This window comes from Poecilia latipinna, unplaced genomic scaffold (assembly GCF_001443285.1).
Source record: "Poecilia latipinna isolate Pla-1442-1.1 unplaced genomic scaffold, P_latipinna-1.0 Scaffold2481, whole genome shotgun sequence".
Lineage (NCBI taxonomy): Eukaryota > Metazoa > Chordata > Actinopteri > Cyprinodontiformes > Poeciliidae > Poecilia > Poecilia latipinna.
In genome coordinates, this window is record NW_015115097.1 from 68,953 (window position 1) to 87,790 (window position 18,838).

The following is an 18,838-nucleotide window of genomic DNA, read 5'->3' on the forward strand; positions in this document are numbered from 1 at the left end:
ACTTTTTGCCAAACTCACATTTGGAAAAAAATTACTTAGGCCATCATTTTAGGAAGGTGACAACATCTATCTACAGGCAAATTACAATTTAAAAACAGCACAGAAAATAAACAATGTTTACAACTTCTATTTGCTGATTGGTCTTGAGAAATCCAAGTGAATGAGAGAAATTCCAGGCAGAGCACTGAAGGGAGATGAGTATCTAGTTGAAATGTGTAAGAAAGCAAAACCTTTACAAGTTTAATTGGCTTTGTTGTTTTTATTTGCTCTTCCCACTGCATTCTTGGGTAACACTTTATTTGAAGGGGGTTGAATAAGACTGACATGACACTGTCATAAACATGACATAACACCTGTCATGAACATGAATAAGCCTTCATGAATATTTATGACTGTTGTCATAAAGTGTCATTCGGTAAATTATGACACTTTTAATACAAAGTTGACATTCAAAATGTCTTTGTTATGACAACTTGACATTAACCAATAAATCATTACTGATATAAATTTGTTATAAAAGTATTACTGATTGCACTTTAAAAATTAGGTAACTTTGTTATTAAAGGTAAAGTTTAAACAGTAATGATTTCTTGGTTAATGTCAAATTGTCATAGCAAAGACATTTTGAATCATGTCAACTTTGTATTAAAAGTGTCATAATTTACCGAATGACGCTTTATGACAACAGTTATAAATATTCATGAAGGCTTATTCATGTTCATGACAGGTGTTATGTCATGTTTATGAGTGTCATGTCAGTCTTATTCAAGCCCCTTCAAATAAAGTGTTACCCATTCTTGTCTTCATTTTTTTTACCTGCTAACGTTTGGCCATGACGTACGAAACGCAGCAGCTGAAGCTTACCGGAAATGGTCTGTGCGGTAAGCAACCGTCCTCCACTGCAAAGAGAGAAGTGCCGAGCAGAAAAATATGACTTTTTCAGCCACATTGTTGTTAATTCAACACGGACCGAACCGAACTGTTTTAACAAGTTTTTTTGGTACTTGTTATTTTTGAGTGTTATGTTTGTTTTGGGTGACTGTGGATCAATAATATTAATTATTTTTAAACAAAACTAATTTTGTGAATAAAAAGTGTGAATTCCTAATGTTTTTATGGTCTGAATACAATAAAATAACTGATTTAATCTTCCTTCTGATTTTTTCTAACGATTCCCACTGACCAGACTAGTGGACCCAAGTAAAACCCTCAAACAAAAAGAATCCAAGCACACAGCTGAGTGCTTTATATATTTTATATACAAACAGATAAATTAGAGTGAAGAACAAGAAATCATTTTTACTCTATAGAGTCAGGTTGCTCAAAAAGATGCAACGATTTACCTTCATGTTTCCCGGCCTGCAGAACGTCTACAGGATCTACAGGATCTGGTTGGGTTCTCTAACTGCTGGCAAAAATATCAGCTATTCCTAAAATATTCACTTTTAATATCTACATATAAACAAAGAGTTCCCAAGAACAGAATAGAATGAAGTGGATTTAAACATTCAACAACAGATTCATCCAGAAACAAGAAGTCAGTGAAGTGCAACATCGGGTTCAGGCTGCAGGACGAAGTTCTGCTGATGAGTTTGTTAGAAACTCTAATTTCTATCATTGACATTAAATGGGCTCTGAGGGAGGGGAGTCCAAACGTTTTGCAACATGGGACAGAATCACAGAGTCTAAAGTATTGAGGAGCCATATTGTTTTTTCAACTTAAAAACACATAATTATACATGCAATATTTAATGAAGCAAAGTGGCATTTTCTTCGTATTAATAAAAGCTGGACAGTTTCCTAACTTTTCTGAGTTGTTTTTTCAGCTCAACTGGTTTAAAAAATCTTTAAGTCAATTGCTTGCAACAAAAATTACGATGTTCTTTAAAAGAAAAACCTTACACTAACCAAGTTTAATAGAAGTACTAATGTGCTTTAATTTTTAAAACTAGTAATTAAAACTCAAAGAAGTTTCTGTTAAAAAAAGAATTAAAGGTGTCATTAAAACTTTCATGCTAAAAATGACAAAAGTGGAGTGCCACATTCAGTTTCTAAGAATCAAAATAAAAAATTGTATTCAGAAAACAAATATTTTTCTGAAATTATTTTCAAAAAAATAATTTCCAAAAATTATGTTTCCAAAATTATTTTCTGGAATATTATTTCAGAAAAAGAATAAAAAAATAATTACATTATTTCAGAATAAATATTTTCAGAAATAATTTTTCAGAAAAATAATTTTTCTAGAATAATAAAAAAAACTATAACTGAAGTTTCTCATCAGAAACAATTACAAAGGTTGAATTTTGATCTTTTAAAAAACAGAACATTAAATTATGTTATTTCATTTTGTGGCAGCAGATGAGTATAAATTTTTGTTTGATTTTCTTTCATGTTTTAACTAATTCATATTTTTTTAGGGGGTCTGACGACGCCTGAACTCGATGTTAAACACGTCACACTCACGACTGAATATGAAGCCTCTGCAGACCTGGACAGTGCTCATCCTGAACGCTTTGAATTACACTGTAGAAAAATTTAAACCCTTTAAATTGTTACTGGTTTTTCAGAATGGATCAAACTGTTACAAGGGGAGTATAAACATAAACCTGAATCACAGGAGACAGTCCTGATGCCATCTGAAGGATCAAATGACTTCCACCTTCAAATGAAGTCCATGATCAGAGAGACACTCTGATCTGATGACATCCTTAGAAAACAAAAGGTGGAGCTGTACAAAAAACACATAATTCATCTTACATACATTATATGGCCTCAATAAGGTTTTAGACCAGACAGCAGCCTGTTTGCAGTTTCTGTCCCGATTTGGGTTAACTGGGGTTTTAATGTGCTGCTCCTCTTCCATTCGTTGGATCATCAGATCCAAAGGAGTGTTCCTTAGTTTCCAGCTGGATGGAGGAAATAAAAAGATTGTTCTCAGAAACCGCACCTGAAGAGACAAGAGAGTGAAAACAATCAGTTTATCCACAAAACAAGTTGGAGATGTGTCTATAATAAAGAAATACAGTTACAGTTCTGCTCCGTTTCATATGGATCCGAGTCCTTCACACCAGGAGAAATATAAAATTCACGACTAATGAATAATATTTATTTCATAATATTTTAACAGTTTGTTTTTGGGTTTTATTCTGGCACAACCAGACCTTTAAGAATATTTATGACCCGGATTTGGCCCAAAATGAAAATGAGTTTGAGAGCCCAAAAAGCCAATAAAATAAAACTGAACCAAAATGAAAAACCCCAAACTATTAAAATCCTGGTAACTACCTTGTCTGTCCACCTGATGTCACTGTTGCGCTGCTGCCGTCTCCTCTTCCTCCATCCTCTCTTCATCCACCTCCTCCTGCATCATCTCCTCCTCTTCCTCCTCTGTTGCCATCGGGCAGGACGGACGTTCTCTCCGTCTTTGGCTTCGCCGGCCCTTGTGGGCGACGCCTTTCCTTCTCGGGGGCAGCGAGGACGGGCTGGCGGACGGTGAGGGGCAGGAGGAGGAGGGAGAGCCGGGTTTGGATCGAGGTGCGGGGCTTTGGGGTGGACTGGAGGCAGGAGACGACGGTTGGCCCGAGGAGGTGCAGTGATCCTGGAACAGCCGATGGAGCGACACGTTGTCCTGGTCCGGAACCGGCGCCGAGGTGGAGGAATCTGGAGCCATCAGGCAGACGGCTGCTTCGATGTCGGCGAGAACTCTGGGAGGAGAATCTGGGAGAGGGGAGGGAATAATCAGAGTTCAGACCGTTTGAAAACATTTTCCACGTCTGAGGAAGAAAACTTTACCGTACCGGGTCCGCTGCTGGTCTGAGACTCGTCTGTCATCGGCGGCTCTGCTTCCTCCTGGATCGTCGGTACCGATGCCAGAAGGCCTAGAACACAGATATGTTATTTAATTAAAGATGATCATTTATGTTTCATTGAACAAGTTACGGCATTTATTACATTTTTTGCACAAAATGTAATAAATACTTAGATAATCAGATTTTAGTCTAGTCAGTTCTGAGCTGTTTTAGGGACTCCTGTCACGTTCAATCAAAATAAGCAGCTGCTGGCCACGGCCCCCAGCTCAAAGTTAACACTGACATGAAAAAGGCTTCAAAACGATGCATAATTTTACAAGGGTATAGCTTTGAAAAACGTTAGTAGAGCCTCCTGCACAACCAAAAATAATACAACTGGTTTCTGAATGATAAGTAAACAACAAAACAACAAAGCACAGCCACTGTACAGCACATACAGTCATAAAATAGCTGACCAAACATGCTGGAGCTCAGCTTGGGTTGCTAGGTAACAGATGGAACTCTGCTCCAGTTGCTAGGTAACACAGTGTGACTCAACAATTGGGAGGTTTTTGAAATGGCTCGTTTTTCAGACACCAGAATACATTAACTTATTGCTAAAAAAACAACTCAATGTTTTTGTTAAATGCTTGGGTTGTTTATAGAAGCAGTTGAGACCCAAAGGAAAGTATAAAAACACGCTAAAAGTCAGTTTTGCATAATAGGTCCCCTTTAAACCTCCTGCTGTTTAATCTACGATCAGAGGATTCCTTCAAAATCTGACACAAAGACATTTAGGACTTCATAGGCTAACGGAACAAAAAACAAAACAAAAAACAGTTGAAAGAAATTTTGGGGAAATTTGATGCTTTTCTGTATTACAGAAAACATGTGATAATTTTTGGTTTTGGTCTACAGTGATTTAGAAATCCTCTGTCTACAAGATACACTTTTTATTTCATTAAAATATTTTGAAATTAAAGGAAATTGAAGTAAAAAAATATATATATATATTGGCAATTTTAATAATAAAAAAAAAAAAACATTTCATTGGCCTCAAGTACCTTCAGCTTGATTTCGGCCCAGAAGCCAAAGAGTTTGGACACCAGCAGTTTAAACATCTCCTCGTTGCTCCCTTTAGGGGGCGCCACAGCAGGTCAGAACTGTACTTACTGAGTCCCCTGTAATGGGACAGCTGCTGGTAAACTTGCTTCATGCGCTCGATGTTGAGCCGGCTGCCCTCTGCGTGGTTTATCATCGGTTTGGGGTAATCCACTCCCACCACGCAGTTCGCCGCCTTCTGCAGAGACTCCGGGGCGTTCCACGGCTCATAGATGTAGCGGTTCGGAAAGTCCTTCAGGATGGGAATGTAACGTCTGCAGGACGAATCAGTATGTCAAGTTTAGTAATTTTATTAAAATCAGCTAAAACACTAATTTTAGCTTAAATGCTATCTTCAGCATCTGGGCTATCACTAGAACATCGGCTAACATTGACTTACTCCATTCAGTAAATGGGGTTTAGCTTTTCTATAAAAATGTGCTAAAATTATCTTCAGTTACCATTAACATCTGGGCTGTCGCTGGCATGTTGACTAATATGCACTTACTCCATTCAGTGTGATGTTTATCTTTTCTATAAGAGAATAGATGAACACTTATTCTAGCTTGAAATGCTACCATTAGCATGTGGGCTGTCACTAGAATGATAACCAACATTGGCTAACTCCATTCTCTACTAGCCTCCAATGCACTTGCATTGCTATGGCAGGTCCCAATAATATAACTGTTTAACATTGTCCAGCCCTAATGTCCAGAATCTTGGACCAAAGTCTTCCTGCAGTATTACGTCAGCTCTGCATCTGTTTGTGTTTTTACAGTGTAACCCAACCCCACTGTGTAGGCAACTACCATACATTTTTACTGCTTTCTGCTTCTGTAGTTTACTTCTCCATCGATTGATCAAATTTAACATTTGAGAGAATTTGCTGACGGTGAAGAATTTGTCCTTTAAAGCGATCCGGTACCGTATGCTGGTGCACAGCTCGAGCTGAGTGCTGCAGAGCTGTGGTTTGAAATCTGTGCTTGAAATTCACCACACTTCCTGAAGTCAAGCAGTTGGTACAGGAAGTGCATCCTTCATACACAGACAGAACGACACAACCTGAGCTACACTGGCCATCTGAGACTGAAATCTGTCAGTTTGCTCTCGATTCGCTCCGTTCTTCGTCTGTAAACCAACATTCCTTGTTTTAAATTCAGCAAAACTGATAAGATTTAAGGTCAAATGCAGTGAAGCAGAAATGATGATAATCTATCAGTTTCTCCATTTGCTGTTGGATTTACACCTTCTCAGCTCTTGTTTTATCCTTGATGCATGCATAAAACCAGGAGTGCTTTTATTGTGAAAAGAACAAAAATGTTCCATTTTCTAAGGTTTAAATATCTGTTAGGACTGGGCGATGAATCAGTTTTATCAATTAAGTTAAATTTTGGTTTTGATTATTTAATTTTTAGAAAATAAGAACATTTTCCACCCAATGAACTCTTTGAGTTTCCATAGTTCAGAGTGATTGAGCTGCCATTTTGCTTGAAAACCGTTTTTATCAGCTTCTATTTATTTGGAATTTGAATTCAGGTCGACTCTATGACAAAATATTAGGGATAGGTTAACATTTTTTTAATATTATGAGAATAAAGTCATAGTATAATGAGAACACATTCATAATATTATGAGAACAGACTATTAATTTTATGAGAATTCCAACACAAAAAATACATTTGCAGATTAACAGAAATAGTTAATCTTTTACCACATCAGCATCAAATTATTACCAGTTTTAGGGCTTTGAAAGGATCAAACTGCTTATAAAGTCCACCTGTGTCTATTTTGAAGAAAGAACCACACAAACCCAGGTTTATCAAATCCCTTTTCTCATTAAAACAACTTTTTCTTGAAATTTTAAGACGTTTTTGTTTTCAGGTAAAATTGCATCCTTTTTCTGCTGATATGACCACATTCTCATAATTAAACAAAAATCCTGAAGTCCCACCAATCAAATAAAAAGCACTTTTACAAGTCATCTGTATTTTATTTTTTTTATATAAAAGTGAGAGGGAAAAAAATTAGGTAATCTAATATTTTGGTTTTAAACCATATATATGGAGTTAAGTTGGGGCCGTAAAGTTTGTTCAAAAGAGAAAAAAAAAAAAACATTTGAAATTGAAAAAAAAAAAAACAAGTTTGAATCTGAAAAAATAAAAAAAAGTTTTGAAACGTATGTATGGCCCCAATTTAGTTCCATACATATCACCCAGTTGTAGTATCTCATACCGGTGAATTAGCAGATCTGACACCAAAGAAAGCCAGAAATGCGTGTAAGCCTGCAGTCAGTCGGGCGTGCAAGCGGGCGCTAAGCTGACCTGATGTAGTCTCCGGACGGGTCGGTCCTCCGCCCGAAGCCCACGGGACAGTAGCAGTGAAAGAACTGCTGAAAGAAGGCGCTGCAGGACAGCCACATCCAGCTGCCGGCGTTCACGCTCCAGTCGGCGTCCAGGAGCAGCTCCTCAAACACCTGCAGGAAAAACAACAACAACACACCGTCAGTCGGCTTAAACTAAAGTCATCGACTTGTAAAATGTGATACCTTGGACCTGGTTATCAATTTGTCAATATATTGACATTGTGTGCCTTTTTCTGATAGTCTGCATAATTGTGTCATTTTCCTGACCACCGATCGATGATTAGCAACGGCGCATGTGTAGCGCATGACAGTCCGACCTTCATCCCGCTCTCCCAGCTGATCCACAGGTCGCCTCTGGTGAGGAAGCAGGCCACGGCGTGCCGCGCCCGGTGGTGGATCCAGCCCTCCTGCCTCAGCTGAGTCATGATGGCGTCGATCCAGGGGAAGCCGGTCCGTCCCTCGGCCCACTTGGCCAGCGCCTCTGGGTTCTGGTCCCATGGGATCTATTGACAATCAGGTAAATAAGCATTAATCTCTGCGGTGGAGCTGCAGAGTAAACATTAATGCCCCTCGTACACTTTTCAAGCATTTTCAAGGTACGTTTTCAAACTTTCAGTACTGGATATAAAAACAAATGAACTGAGAAAAAGACATTTTCTATTCACCATTTTATTCTGCAATAATATTCTACATTCTGCAGCAGGGAGAAGATAAACTGAACAAAATTACATTTTTTGAAATAGTTGTCTCACACACCTGGCTGGCCTGAGAACAAAATACTAAATTAAAACAAACACAAAAACATGAATAAGATACACAGATCATTAAGTCATTAATAATAAGAAATATTTATCAAACTGAAACAATACAAACAAATTATGTTAAGGTAAATTACCTTTATGCCCAAATTAAATGCTTAAAACTCAATATGCAAAGAAAGTTGCCCAAATAAATTCTCAAAAAATGTTCTCACCAAATTTTTTGGCAATTAGCAAATAGAAATATGCATCTTTATACACCTGTAGTAGGTGTATAGAGATGATCTGGTTTCAACTGTAAGTAACGTTTTCAAAATTTATGCTTTTAATCAAAACTCTTCAGTTTGAACATCAAGTACTTTCAAGGACTTGATGGATAAATCAAGCACTTTCCAAACCTTGAAAACACCAAATTGAAAATTTAAGCATTTTCAAGGATTTCAAACAGACCCGACTCACGCTCACCTGCACGCAGATGGGGTTTCCCTCCATGCGGTCAAAGTTTGGGTTGTTGGTGGCGGCGGTGTAGAAGAACTCCCTCCACAGCAGCTGGCCGTACAGGGACAGCGGAGGACTGCTGCGCTTACAGAGCTGAGGAGGAGGAGGAGCAAACCCACAGAGACGAAGATTACGTTTGGTTCTGGATCAAAACGGGAATATTCAACCACCTTCCTGTCCAAACCACTTTTTACACAATTCTTAACTGCTTAGGGCAAGTTAGGCTGAAGACTTTAAGGCATTTTTATGACACATCGAATAAAATTTAAGACCAACGTCAAAACAAACACAAATTAAACAACCACAGTTGCCAAAGTTCTATTCAGAATTTCTATTTTACCATAAAGTATGACTCTTTAGTCCAGTGTAAAAGTTTCCAGAGACGAAGAAAACGTAAAAATGCCCAAATGGTGGATAACTATAACTGCATAATTTGTGTTTATTCACAATATCTCTGCTTTAAAACTGCAGTTTGTAACTTTTATAAAAATATGTTTCTTACATTTTTGTTAAAAGTGTCATCATGTGTCAGATAAAAATCTAAGTCCTCTGCCTTCTCCCAGTGTTAGCTACAGAAAAAACAGCCAATCAGATCCAGGAGAAGGGCTTGAATGCTGTCAATCATGCTCATGTACAATTGAGATTGTTCTCTGGCTCTGATTGGTTGTTTCTGCTTGTTGCCAGAAACAGAAACAGCTGTCTGTAAAACAGTAAAAAGGACGTTTCTCACAGTTGTGTTTAGTTTTGGACAGAAGCTGTGTGTGTTCTCAGTACCTTCATGTAGATCTCTCTGAGGTTGTAGTACAGCACCCTGCAGGACAGGCAGCCGAAGCGCAGGTAGGGGCTGAGGCCTGTGGGGCTGGCGTACAGAGAGCAAGTCTTCACCCGAGTGTTGGCCACCCACACCTGAGGAGACAGACGCACAGGTGTGAACCGGTCAGCGGAACGACAGATGTGACTCCAATCAGACGCTGAGATACTAAAAGTAGTTTAATAAAACTCTGCTTTTTAAAAAGTTACTGATTAAAGCTTAATAAATCTACAGTATTTATCAGTTCTGCAGCTTCAGGAGTTTCTGTTTTTCACTAAAACAGAAAAAAACATTTCCAATATTAAATGAACTTATTGAAGTTAGAGTTTATAACAGTGACATATAAAAGTGAAACGTCTCAGTAAATAATCTCACACTGATGCTGCTCATTCTGTGGATTTTTATGGAGGACTAATCCTGCTAAACTGGGTAAAAATTAAATAAATAAAATATAAGATTTTACTTCAGCAATAGTTTTCCAAGAAATTTTGTTCTTATTCCTGAGAACAAAATAAAATATTTTCTATTTTTTCAAAAATGAAGTAAAAAAAAAATAAATAAACAAAAATAGAAAATTGGATGCTTTTTAAAATAAATGAATAGACAAATAAGGCTTATGTGCAAAACCATTTTTTCAGTTTTCGCTCTAAAGTTTTTATACACATTTTGTTCTGTCAATAAAATAAAATCAACAAATAATAAATAAAATAAAAACAGATTTTTTGCTTAATATTACGTTATTAGCCAATTGTTGAAAATTCTTTTCAATTTTAGTTTTTTTTTTAATTACATTTCTTGTCTTCCAAATGATTTTTACGTAGTTTTGTAAAAATTACTTTAAGGTGTATTCATCTTTATCCTGATTCGTTACGTTATTATTATCGGGGTTTTTCACACAAATCGAAAGCAGGCGCTCAGGATTTAACCACCAAAACAAGCGTTAATGTCCTGCCGCTCGGATCTAGTGTCAGTTTTACGTTTTTGTCCAGGTATCTGCTCAGTCGGTCCAAAGCCTCCGACTCTCCTCCCCGCCACACAGCTGGAGGTAACCCCGCCGTCCTGAAACCTGCACACACATTTAAATCAAATCAAGTTAAAACAGTAGTCCAATAAAGCAAAATAAAGCTCTCTAGAAGCAGGGAACCAAGGTTTTAAATGGAAAAATGATTAAAGAAAGCAAGATATCAAACATTTTGGTAAGCAGATCATTTATTTCCACACTCTACAGCTTGTTTGCGGATTCAAGATCCACACACAAAGTGTTAAAAATGAATAGAAAAAAGCTTTTTGTGTTTACATTAAAAATCATAATATTTTAAGGGTCCAAGATAAACTACAGTCACATTTATTTAATGGTTTCTAAGATTTATATCGGTTCATAATTAATTTATTGTCAAAACTACTGCTTTAAATTCTCCTTTGGCGTTCCACAGGGCTCACAGTTAGATCCTTTTCTTTTTATCCGTTTCTTTTATGATCTTAATCATAACATTTGTAAAAATAAGAACATTTAGCATATTTATTTATTTATATAAATAAAGTAAAGAGCAACAGTGAACCATCAGAATATAACAAAGGCCCTGAAAATTTTCTTTTTATTCTATATTTTTGTACTTTATAAGATATAAATATATTTGGAGGGATAATTCTCTATAATAAACCTGTAAAACAAGCTTGACTGACTTTCAAAGAACCTCAAGATACAAACTTCTTAAAAATCATTTAAAAAAATAAACTTTGAGACGTTCCAATCCTGGATTCATTTTTTAAAATTAAATTCAAAAATGTTTTCTTCATCCCAACTGGAATTTAAATGTTGTCGTAGTTTGTATCTTCAAAGAGTCATTGTCGATGGAGATGCTGTGGCCAGGAGGGATCTTCAGTAGCAGTCAGTGTTGCAACGACTCTGCAGAGGCCTCTGACTGAAGACAGTTGACATGACTGTCACGACATGCAAACAGCTCGATTTCCAGACAGCAGGGAGGACATGAAACCATAATATGTCCTGGAAGATCCCATCAGATGAAGGCAAACTCTGCTAACCAACCTCGTTTGCTTTTGCTTCCCCTTTTTAAATCTCAACATTCTCGAGATGTTGGAGTAAGGGATATAATTTTTGTCCGCTATGATGGATTGAAGGAAAGATTTAAATTTCCTCCTTCTTTGTCATAGTTGAAATATTATTTGAGCTTCTGAGACGCTAATCAGCTACTTCCAGTTGTAAAGATAGCCTGTTGCCATGGTTACAGATCACAACTGCCCAACAGTAATGAAGTTGGAGCCAAAATTTTTCTAGCTGCACAGCAACCAAAACCAGGAGTAATTGTTTGAAAAAGCAACAACTCAGCCGAAGAACTGAACAAAAGTCAACCAAGAGAAAAACAAACAGAAACGGCGTAAGAGAGCGACTCCAACATCAATTCAGCATGAATTCATCAAAAATAGGAGTGATTACTCCAATAACTTCACAATAATGCAATGAAGTGTCTGAGTCAGTGATGTCATAAAATGTTCCCAGTAAGGCAATAAGTTATTGCTCAGAAAACAAAGGAAAGGTGAGATTGCACGTCTTTAAAATTAGATATTTTTGTGCGTTTTGATAATCAAATATTAATTATAGTAGTTTAAGTGATATAGTAAGAACATATTCTCAAAGACCAATAAACATTAAACTTTAAAAATCCCAAGTGAATAAACAAAACAACCAATTTATTCCGACAGGCCTAATGGTACTGTCCTCATAAGTCAGCAAAAATATGTACAAAACATGTTTTACTTAGAATAATGTTTACATGCTTTCATATTTAAATGAATGATTGAATACCTTTGACCCGATAACCACAGAGCAGAAGCCGTGTTATCATTTGTTTTAATTTAATGTGGATTAAAAAGCTGCAGGTGGATCTGGAGATGCTTACCCAGCTCCTCCAGTGAAGGTATACTGTACAGCTGGTCGTGGTTGTCAGAGATTTTGCCGAGGCATCGGTTCATCTGTTGCTGGCTGACGGGAGTCAGAGGTCTCCTAGGCAACTCCAGTCGGCTCACGATGGTCTGGAAGCGTTTAAAGGTCAGAGGCGGGTTGTTGTTGTTCATCTCGATTATCCTGCAGGGATGAAAACAGCAGAGGAGGATTACATCTCTGATGCATTTAAAGTCGGTTTATTCCAGGAATTCAACCTGGAAACTGAAACTCATGAATTATAGAGAGTCATTAAAGCACAGACTGAGGTTTATTTTCGGTTATCTTCCATGGTAAACAATTAAAACTACAGAAACTATATTTGCTGAACAGTAATTTATTTATTGGTAGAACTTAAAAAAGCTACTTTCCAGACTACATTTTGTAGATTTTTTTCCTGCAACGTTTTTATTGACATTTAGGGAATTTCAGTTCAAAAAGTTTTGCTATCTGTGTCCACAATAATGGAGCTATGTGATGCTAAAACTGGCTTTACATTTCTGAAGTGAACTGTTTAAACCATTTCAAAGATTTTGAGATTTTATTTTTAAAATCTAGAACAAAACTTATCAAATAAGGAATTTATTTTGCACAAGGTTCCTTAAATCTAGAATAAAACCCCACCTGTTGATACATTATTAGTAAAACATTAATTAACATTTTGATGTTACATTTGACAAAATGTAATGCTTCAGTTAATGACTGTGTGTTCCGTGACTTTGCATTTTTGTGTTTTTATGATGTAAAGCACTTTGAAATGTCTTTTTTTATACAAATAACCTTTTTAATTTTATTTGTTTTATGCCTTTGTTTAGCATTTTATGCCCAGTTTCAGAGCAGCTCCACCCTGCGCTTAATGAAGAACATCTGAGTGAATCAGAACCAATCTGTGTTTTCATCAGCCCGTCTGGCTGCTGCAGTCTCAGTTTTAAACGGATCAGCTGCCCTGTGGACTTTTTTAAGTTTCCTTCTTACACAACCTGCTCAGGATCTGCAGCAGGGATGGCGTCCCATTGGCTGGGTCCGCTCTGAATGAGCGCATTTTCACAACGCTGGAACGCACAAAGCCCAGCTTCACCCAGCTGGTACACTAACACACAGGCCGGCGGTAATCCGCTGGTTACATAACGCTACACTGGTCATGCAGCAGCGCAGAGAGGCATGGAGAAAGTTCTTCACTCTCACTCGTTAAAACCCACTTATCCGCGCACATGGGTGCAGTATGTGACCTGCAGTGGCAGCAGCCGGCCACTGGGGGCTCCACCAAGTCTGACACTCTGGAGATTCACTTTAGCTGTGACTCAGAATATTTGACCAAAATTTATCTATAAAATAAATTTCTATAAGTTAAATTTTTCTTAACATCCCAGTTATTTATGTGTTTCTACCATATTTTTATATTTATTGAGATATACTTATTATTTTATTCAATTATTTGACTTGACTTTAAAAACTGCTATTTTTTTTAAACTTTCTTTTGTGAACAATGAGAATAAAATGAGTTCTGATTTTGAATATAGTGTTAAATTACATTACATTAAGCTACCATGCTTCATTAAGAATGTCAGATGCAGCCAGAAAGACCCAAAGTTACAGATTTTACCACGATAAAGCTCCAATTTGTAGCTGCGTACGGTTGCAATTTTCTGGCCGATCTCCAGTCTTTAAATAATATGAAAATGATTTATTTTCTAAATGACACCATCAGGTGTTATAGATAGTGATGCATGGACATGAGATTAATATCTCAGATTGTAATTCCTGAGAATAAGTCTGACAGCACTTGAACTCCTCTAGATATATACTAAAGTTCCTATTTTATTAAAATCTCTACAGTTTCTCTCTTTTCTTTTAGCAAGTGCCCAGGTCTGTGATGAAAATACACGAATATCATCATCAGTTGTTCTAAAAGTGCTAAAAAATATTTCTTTATCCATACATTACTTTAGGATAGAAGTTGTTTTTAGTTTAAACTACCAGAAGAAAAAAGACCTGTCTCAGATCAGCAGTTATTAAAAACTCTGTGGAGACACGAGAAGCTCATTCCATGGGAAATAAAGAGAATTTTTTAATTTAATCTCCTTTTCCTCATAAAACCATCTCCTTTAAATGATACCCCTTGCTTGTGGAAGCTGAATCTCACTGTGAATCTCAGACCTGTCCAGGTTGTAGAGGGTGTGCGAGTTCCTGACCACCGTCTCCACTCCAAACTCCTGGGCCATCTTGATGATGGCGCCGTCCCTCTCCTTCCCGTAAGGCTCCGGGTCGTATTCGAACGTCAGCCGGGTCACGCTCCATTCCTGAAGTGGGACGAAACAGGAGCAAAGGTTTGTGGAAAGAATAAATAAAACCGAATGAAGAAAGAAAGAAATGCAGCTAAATCAATAAGATTTTTCATAAATATATGTCTGTATGTTTTTATGTGGTGTTCATCATTTAGACGAAGATGAAAACGAAGACTTAGATTAAGACAAAGATAAAGATTTAGATGAAGACAAAGATGATAATTTAGATCAAAACAAAGATTTAGATGAAGATTTAAATAAAGACAAAGACAATGAGGATGGTTTAGTTGAGACAAAGATGATAATTCAGATGGAGACAAATATGGTGGCTTAGATTTAAATGATGACAAGGTGATTTAGATTAAGACAAAGATCATGATTTAGTTGAAGATGACAAAGAGAAAGATCAAGATGACGGCAAAAAGCAGTGGAAGAGAAAGACAGGGGCGATGTCTCAACCACCGTTTCATTATCAGTTTAATTGGAACGTAAATAGGACCACAAACATAAACAGCAGACTTGGGTGTTCCCATTTATTAAGCTTGACTAAAAACAAAAGAGTGAGCCATTTCCTGTTCTAGTTGTAATTATACACAACAAACAATCGAAACAAAGATGAAGGACATGAAAAATGTAGATCATCTGTTTCACTTTTATTGTTTTATTTCTTGACTAGACAAACTGGCCAGGCCCTGATTTACAGACACATTTCTACAAAAATAAGATTACAATGGACTCCTGGTATATATGGGGGTTAGGAGTTGCTCAAATCCATGAATACTTCAGACTTGATATAAAACCCCTTTAATAGTTCAAACTCCAAATATACCTTAATATGCATTAACAAACACAGTAGAAACCGTCTTAGGACAACTGCAGGAGCTAACATCCACAGTCTTCCTCATCTCCAATGGAGGGTTCAACCAATCAGTGCAAAGGAAAATGAATGGGATTCCTGGATTGGCTGCTTTGCAAATGACAACATCCCAAACTAGCATTACACCCAGCTCCATTTTCTTTTTAATATGTTAGATATGCTCTGCAAACTTTCTCTCAAATAATTTGGCTGCATATTCCATGACAAACAGTTTGAACACAAATAAATCTGTATATTTACACAGCAGAGGAAAATTTGTGACATGAAGAAAGCATTAGATCATAAATAAACTTCCAAGCACATCCAACATCACCACAGGTATTCAATCTGCCTCATCGTTGGTAAACCAGAACAAAAGAAGTGGATAAGCCAGTTCTAAGAGGCTGAGGATGGCAGAAAAAACAAAAATACATCTGATTGATTTACTCTTCAAGAACTTCCAAGCCAAAGAATGTCCAGCAAGCTCTGTCAGCAAAAAGATTAATTTTATTGTCGACTAATGGTTTATTACATTAAAATGAGTTCCAATCAACTAGCAAATAACGCCCGTTTAGACCTCCTTTCAGTGTTGTAGTTTGGACGCCATCCAGAAGAGGGCGCCACTGGTCATCCTTTAGAGGCGCCACACATTTGATACAGGAATAAAGATGGCGGCCAGACAAAACTGTAAGGAGAAACGGCCCAAACAGAGTCCAGTTTGGGACACAAAAATGCACTTTTTATGCGGTTCTGTTTGGAAATATAATCACTTGACAAACACATTAATTTAAGTTTCACCTTAATGGCAAAATTCACGTGTCTAGTTATTAAAAATTTACTGATGTGCTACGAAGGTGAGGAGGATGTGATGACACAAACCCAGAGGAGATTACACAGAAAAACTCTAACATAATGGGAAAAACATGATGGGATTTCATAAGTTAATGCAATTCATGGAGCTACAGAAGGTGTTTATGTATGAATATCTTTGTGTTAATGACGAATCAAGCATTTCACATATTTTACTCTTTCAGCAGCCTGAGTTTCCCGTTTTCTTATGTTTTATAAATATATTTAAGTTTAAAAATATGAGAAACCACCATTTTCTCTTTATTCAGTGAGCATCTAATACAGCCGACACAAAATAATGTATTTTTTAATTTAGCCTATAAGATGTAGAACTTCATGTTACTGACAGACGGTCGATACTCTTGAAACAAGAAAAAAGACCTCAGGTTCTTAAGAAAATGGCAGTTTATCAATGAATTAGACGATTAATAGGATCAATCAATTTTAGATTAACTCATTAATTGATAACATGCATCCTAGTCCAAATGCATTTCCCCATTACAAATAAACACGTTGGTGCTTAATCACCACATTCACAGAGATCCTGGTGGAGAACATGACATGTGCAGGAACACCGACCTTAAAGAGCCTCGGGAAGACCTCGGTGGGCTGACCTCTGACCACAAACAGCCTCGAGTTGAGCTTCTTCAGACTATTGTCCAGGTCCTCCAGAGACTCCAACAGAAACCTCCACAGAGAAAAATTATCACATGTCACACAGCTGCAGAGATTCATTTGTTACGAAGCTTCTCCTGATGTGATCTTTACTGTCTCCATGGATACAAAAAGCAGGCTTTGAACTCCAGAGATGTATATTCTAATATCATTGAGCCCAGGTTGTAGTTTATGTCCTGAAAACTTGCAATTATCCCAATTGTCTACCTTTTTTCTTCCACTCAACTTTCCATTAATTTATTGCATCCAGCGCTCTTTACAGCCACCATCTTTGGCAATCATTTTCTGGAGGCTCTTTGTATCCCTGAACCCATATTAGCCATTTTGCATTTTAAAAAGGTGTTTTAATTAGTCTTCTGCAACATTCTACTGTTCGTAAAAATTGAAATTTCCATTTTTAAAACCAGCAACATAACTTTTACTCACTGGCCTTCAACCCAACTGAGACTTGATTTTACTGGTATGGATTTCATCTCTTTAATTGAGTTGTTTGATTCTGTTTTGAATTTAGTTTTTAATAAACTGCGTGCTTATCTTTGTCACTTTTTTTAATCTTATTACTGATATTCAGCACTTTGCTTCAGCTGTGACTGGTGTTAAAGCGCTTTATAAATAAAATTGATGATTATTTTTATTTACTTTACGGCCTAATGATCAAAATTAGCACAAAGGCGTTGAAGTATATCCCTGTGAATGTAATGAACCTACTTACGATTTTCTCTGTTTGATTTGAATTAGTAAGATAAATTAGCTTCTTGATTTTTGAGACGTGCCTGCGAATGAAGATTGGTTTATGTTGCTGTAGAAATGCAACAATCTGACAATAATCCCAGAATTGCCCCGAATTAATTAGGTCACATTAAGGATCAAATTGCTTTTCTGTAAACGTACACACTGAAGTAATATTTGAGGATCAATTAAAATTGTGACTTTTGTTTGTGGAGTTTCTTATGAGCTAGTTTTAGCTAACAGAGCGGAGGCCAAGGCCTTAACTCTGAGGACTGCACATAAAAACATAAGAACCCTCGACCTGATAAACCCTCCGAACGACATAAATAATGTCCTGGAAACAATTCAAAGTAACTGTAAGGTTTATGAGATGATGTCAAAAAATGTCAGACCTCCATCTGTTGATCCCGACGTTAGCGGCTCCGGCGAACCAAGGGTCCAGGACATAAACACAGCGTACCGTGTCCGCTCCGTTAAGGGCCTCCTGCAGTGCCGGATTATCATGCAGCCGAAGACCTTTGCGGAACCAGTGCACGGAATTCACCACCATGCTTCCCTCTTATTCCACCATCAGAATAAAATCCACCAGAAAGTCAGCATTAATCCAGAAAAACGGGGACAAACGAGGACATCAGCGGGACTTCAGAAAACTTCACCAGCAGCAACAACCGGGGTTTACTGAACAGCGGGCGTGCCTAGTTGTTGGCTTGCTCCCTGATTGGACAAATGGAGAAACGTCAAGATGAATTACAAAACTGGGCTGCTGTGATTGGCTGGGTCGACAGACTGCAGAGAAAAGCAGTAAGGTGACAAGCTGTGTCACGTTTTGTTTGCCTCGGATGTAGGGTTGAGCAGATAGGGGTGAGATAGAGTGCGGGTTACAGACAAATGAAGGCTCTCATTTCAGCTGTGTTCACATTATTATAGGGGCCATGTGATTTATATAGCACAGTTTATAAAGGTAATTTGATTCAGTTATATAAATAAATACATCAAACCTTGGTAAACAAATTTAAGCATCAAATAGCGTGTTTCACATAAAACTAATTTTAATATTAGGCTAAAAAACAAGACAAAACTATTTTACTCTATTTACAAACAACCATAGAAAAAAGCCAATCTACCAGTAATTACAAAGTATCGCTAGCTCAGAGAAAATCAGCA

The 18,838-nt window shown here is 37.2% G+C and overlaps 1 protein-coding gene across 1 annotated transcript; it reads right to left on the reverse strand.

Annotated features, from left to right (window-relative positions):
* Nucleotides 1-2,395: 2,395 nt before the first annotated feature.
* Nucleotides 2,396-18,369, reverse strand: cry2 (cryptochrome circadian regulator 2). Its single transcript, XM_015019777.1, has 13 exons — nucleotides 18,067-18,369; nucleotides 16,850-16,958; nucleotides 14,438-14,580; nucleotides 12,240-12,424; nucleotides 10,299-10,387; nucleotides 9,285-9,416; nucleotides 8,478-8,603; nucleotides 7,572-7,757; nucleotides 7,214-7,365; nucleotides 4,965-5,167; nucleotides 3,801-3,881; nucleotides 3,289-3,720; nucleotides 2,396-2,950 (listed from the first exon to the last, which is right to left on the reverse strand). Exons 1-12 carry the CDS (start codon nucleotides 18,222-18,224, stop codon nucleotides 3,308-3,310), a joined length of 1,977 nt encoding a protein of 658 aa, XP_014875263.1. The 5' UTR covers nucleotides 18,225-18,369; the 3' UTR covers nucleotides 2,396-2,950; nucleotides 3,289-3,307.
* Between the last annotated feature and the right edge of the window lie 469 nt (nucleotides 18,370-18,838).

Coding starts and splice junctions, on each gene's coding strand:
- cry2 (XM_015019777.1), bottom strand. CDS start 18,224: ATGGTGGTGAATTCCGTGCACTGGTTCCGCAAAGGTCTTCGGCTGCAT. Junction 12,425..14,437: donor ACCCTCTACAACCTGGACAG/GTCTGAGATTCA, acceptor TCATCCCTGCAG/GATAATCGAGATGAACAACA. Junction 3,882..4,964: donor GTCCCATTACAGGGGACTCA/GTAAGTACAGTT, acceptor TCTGTGTTCTAG/GCCTTCTGGCATCGGTACCG.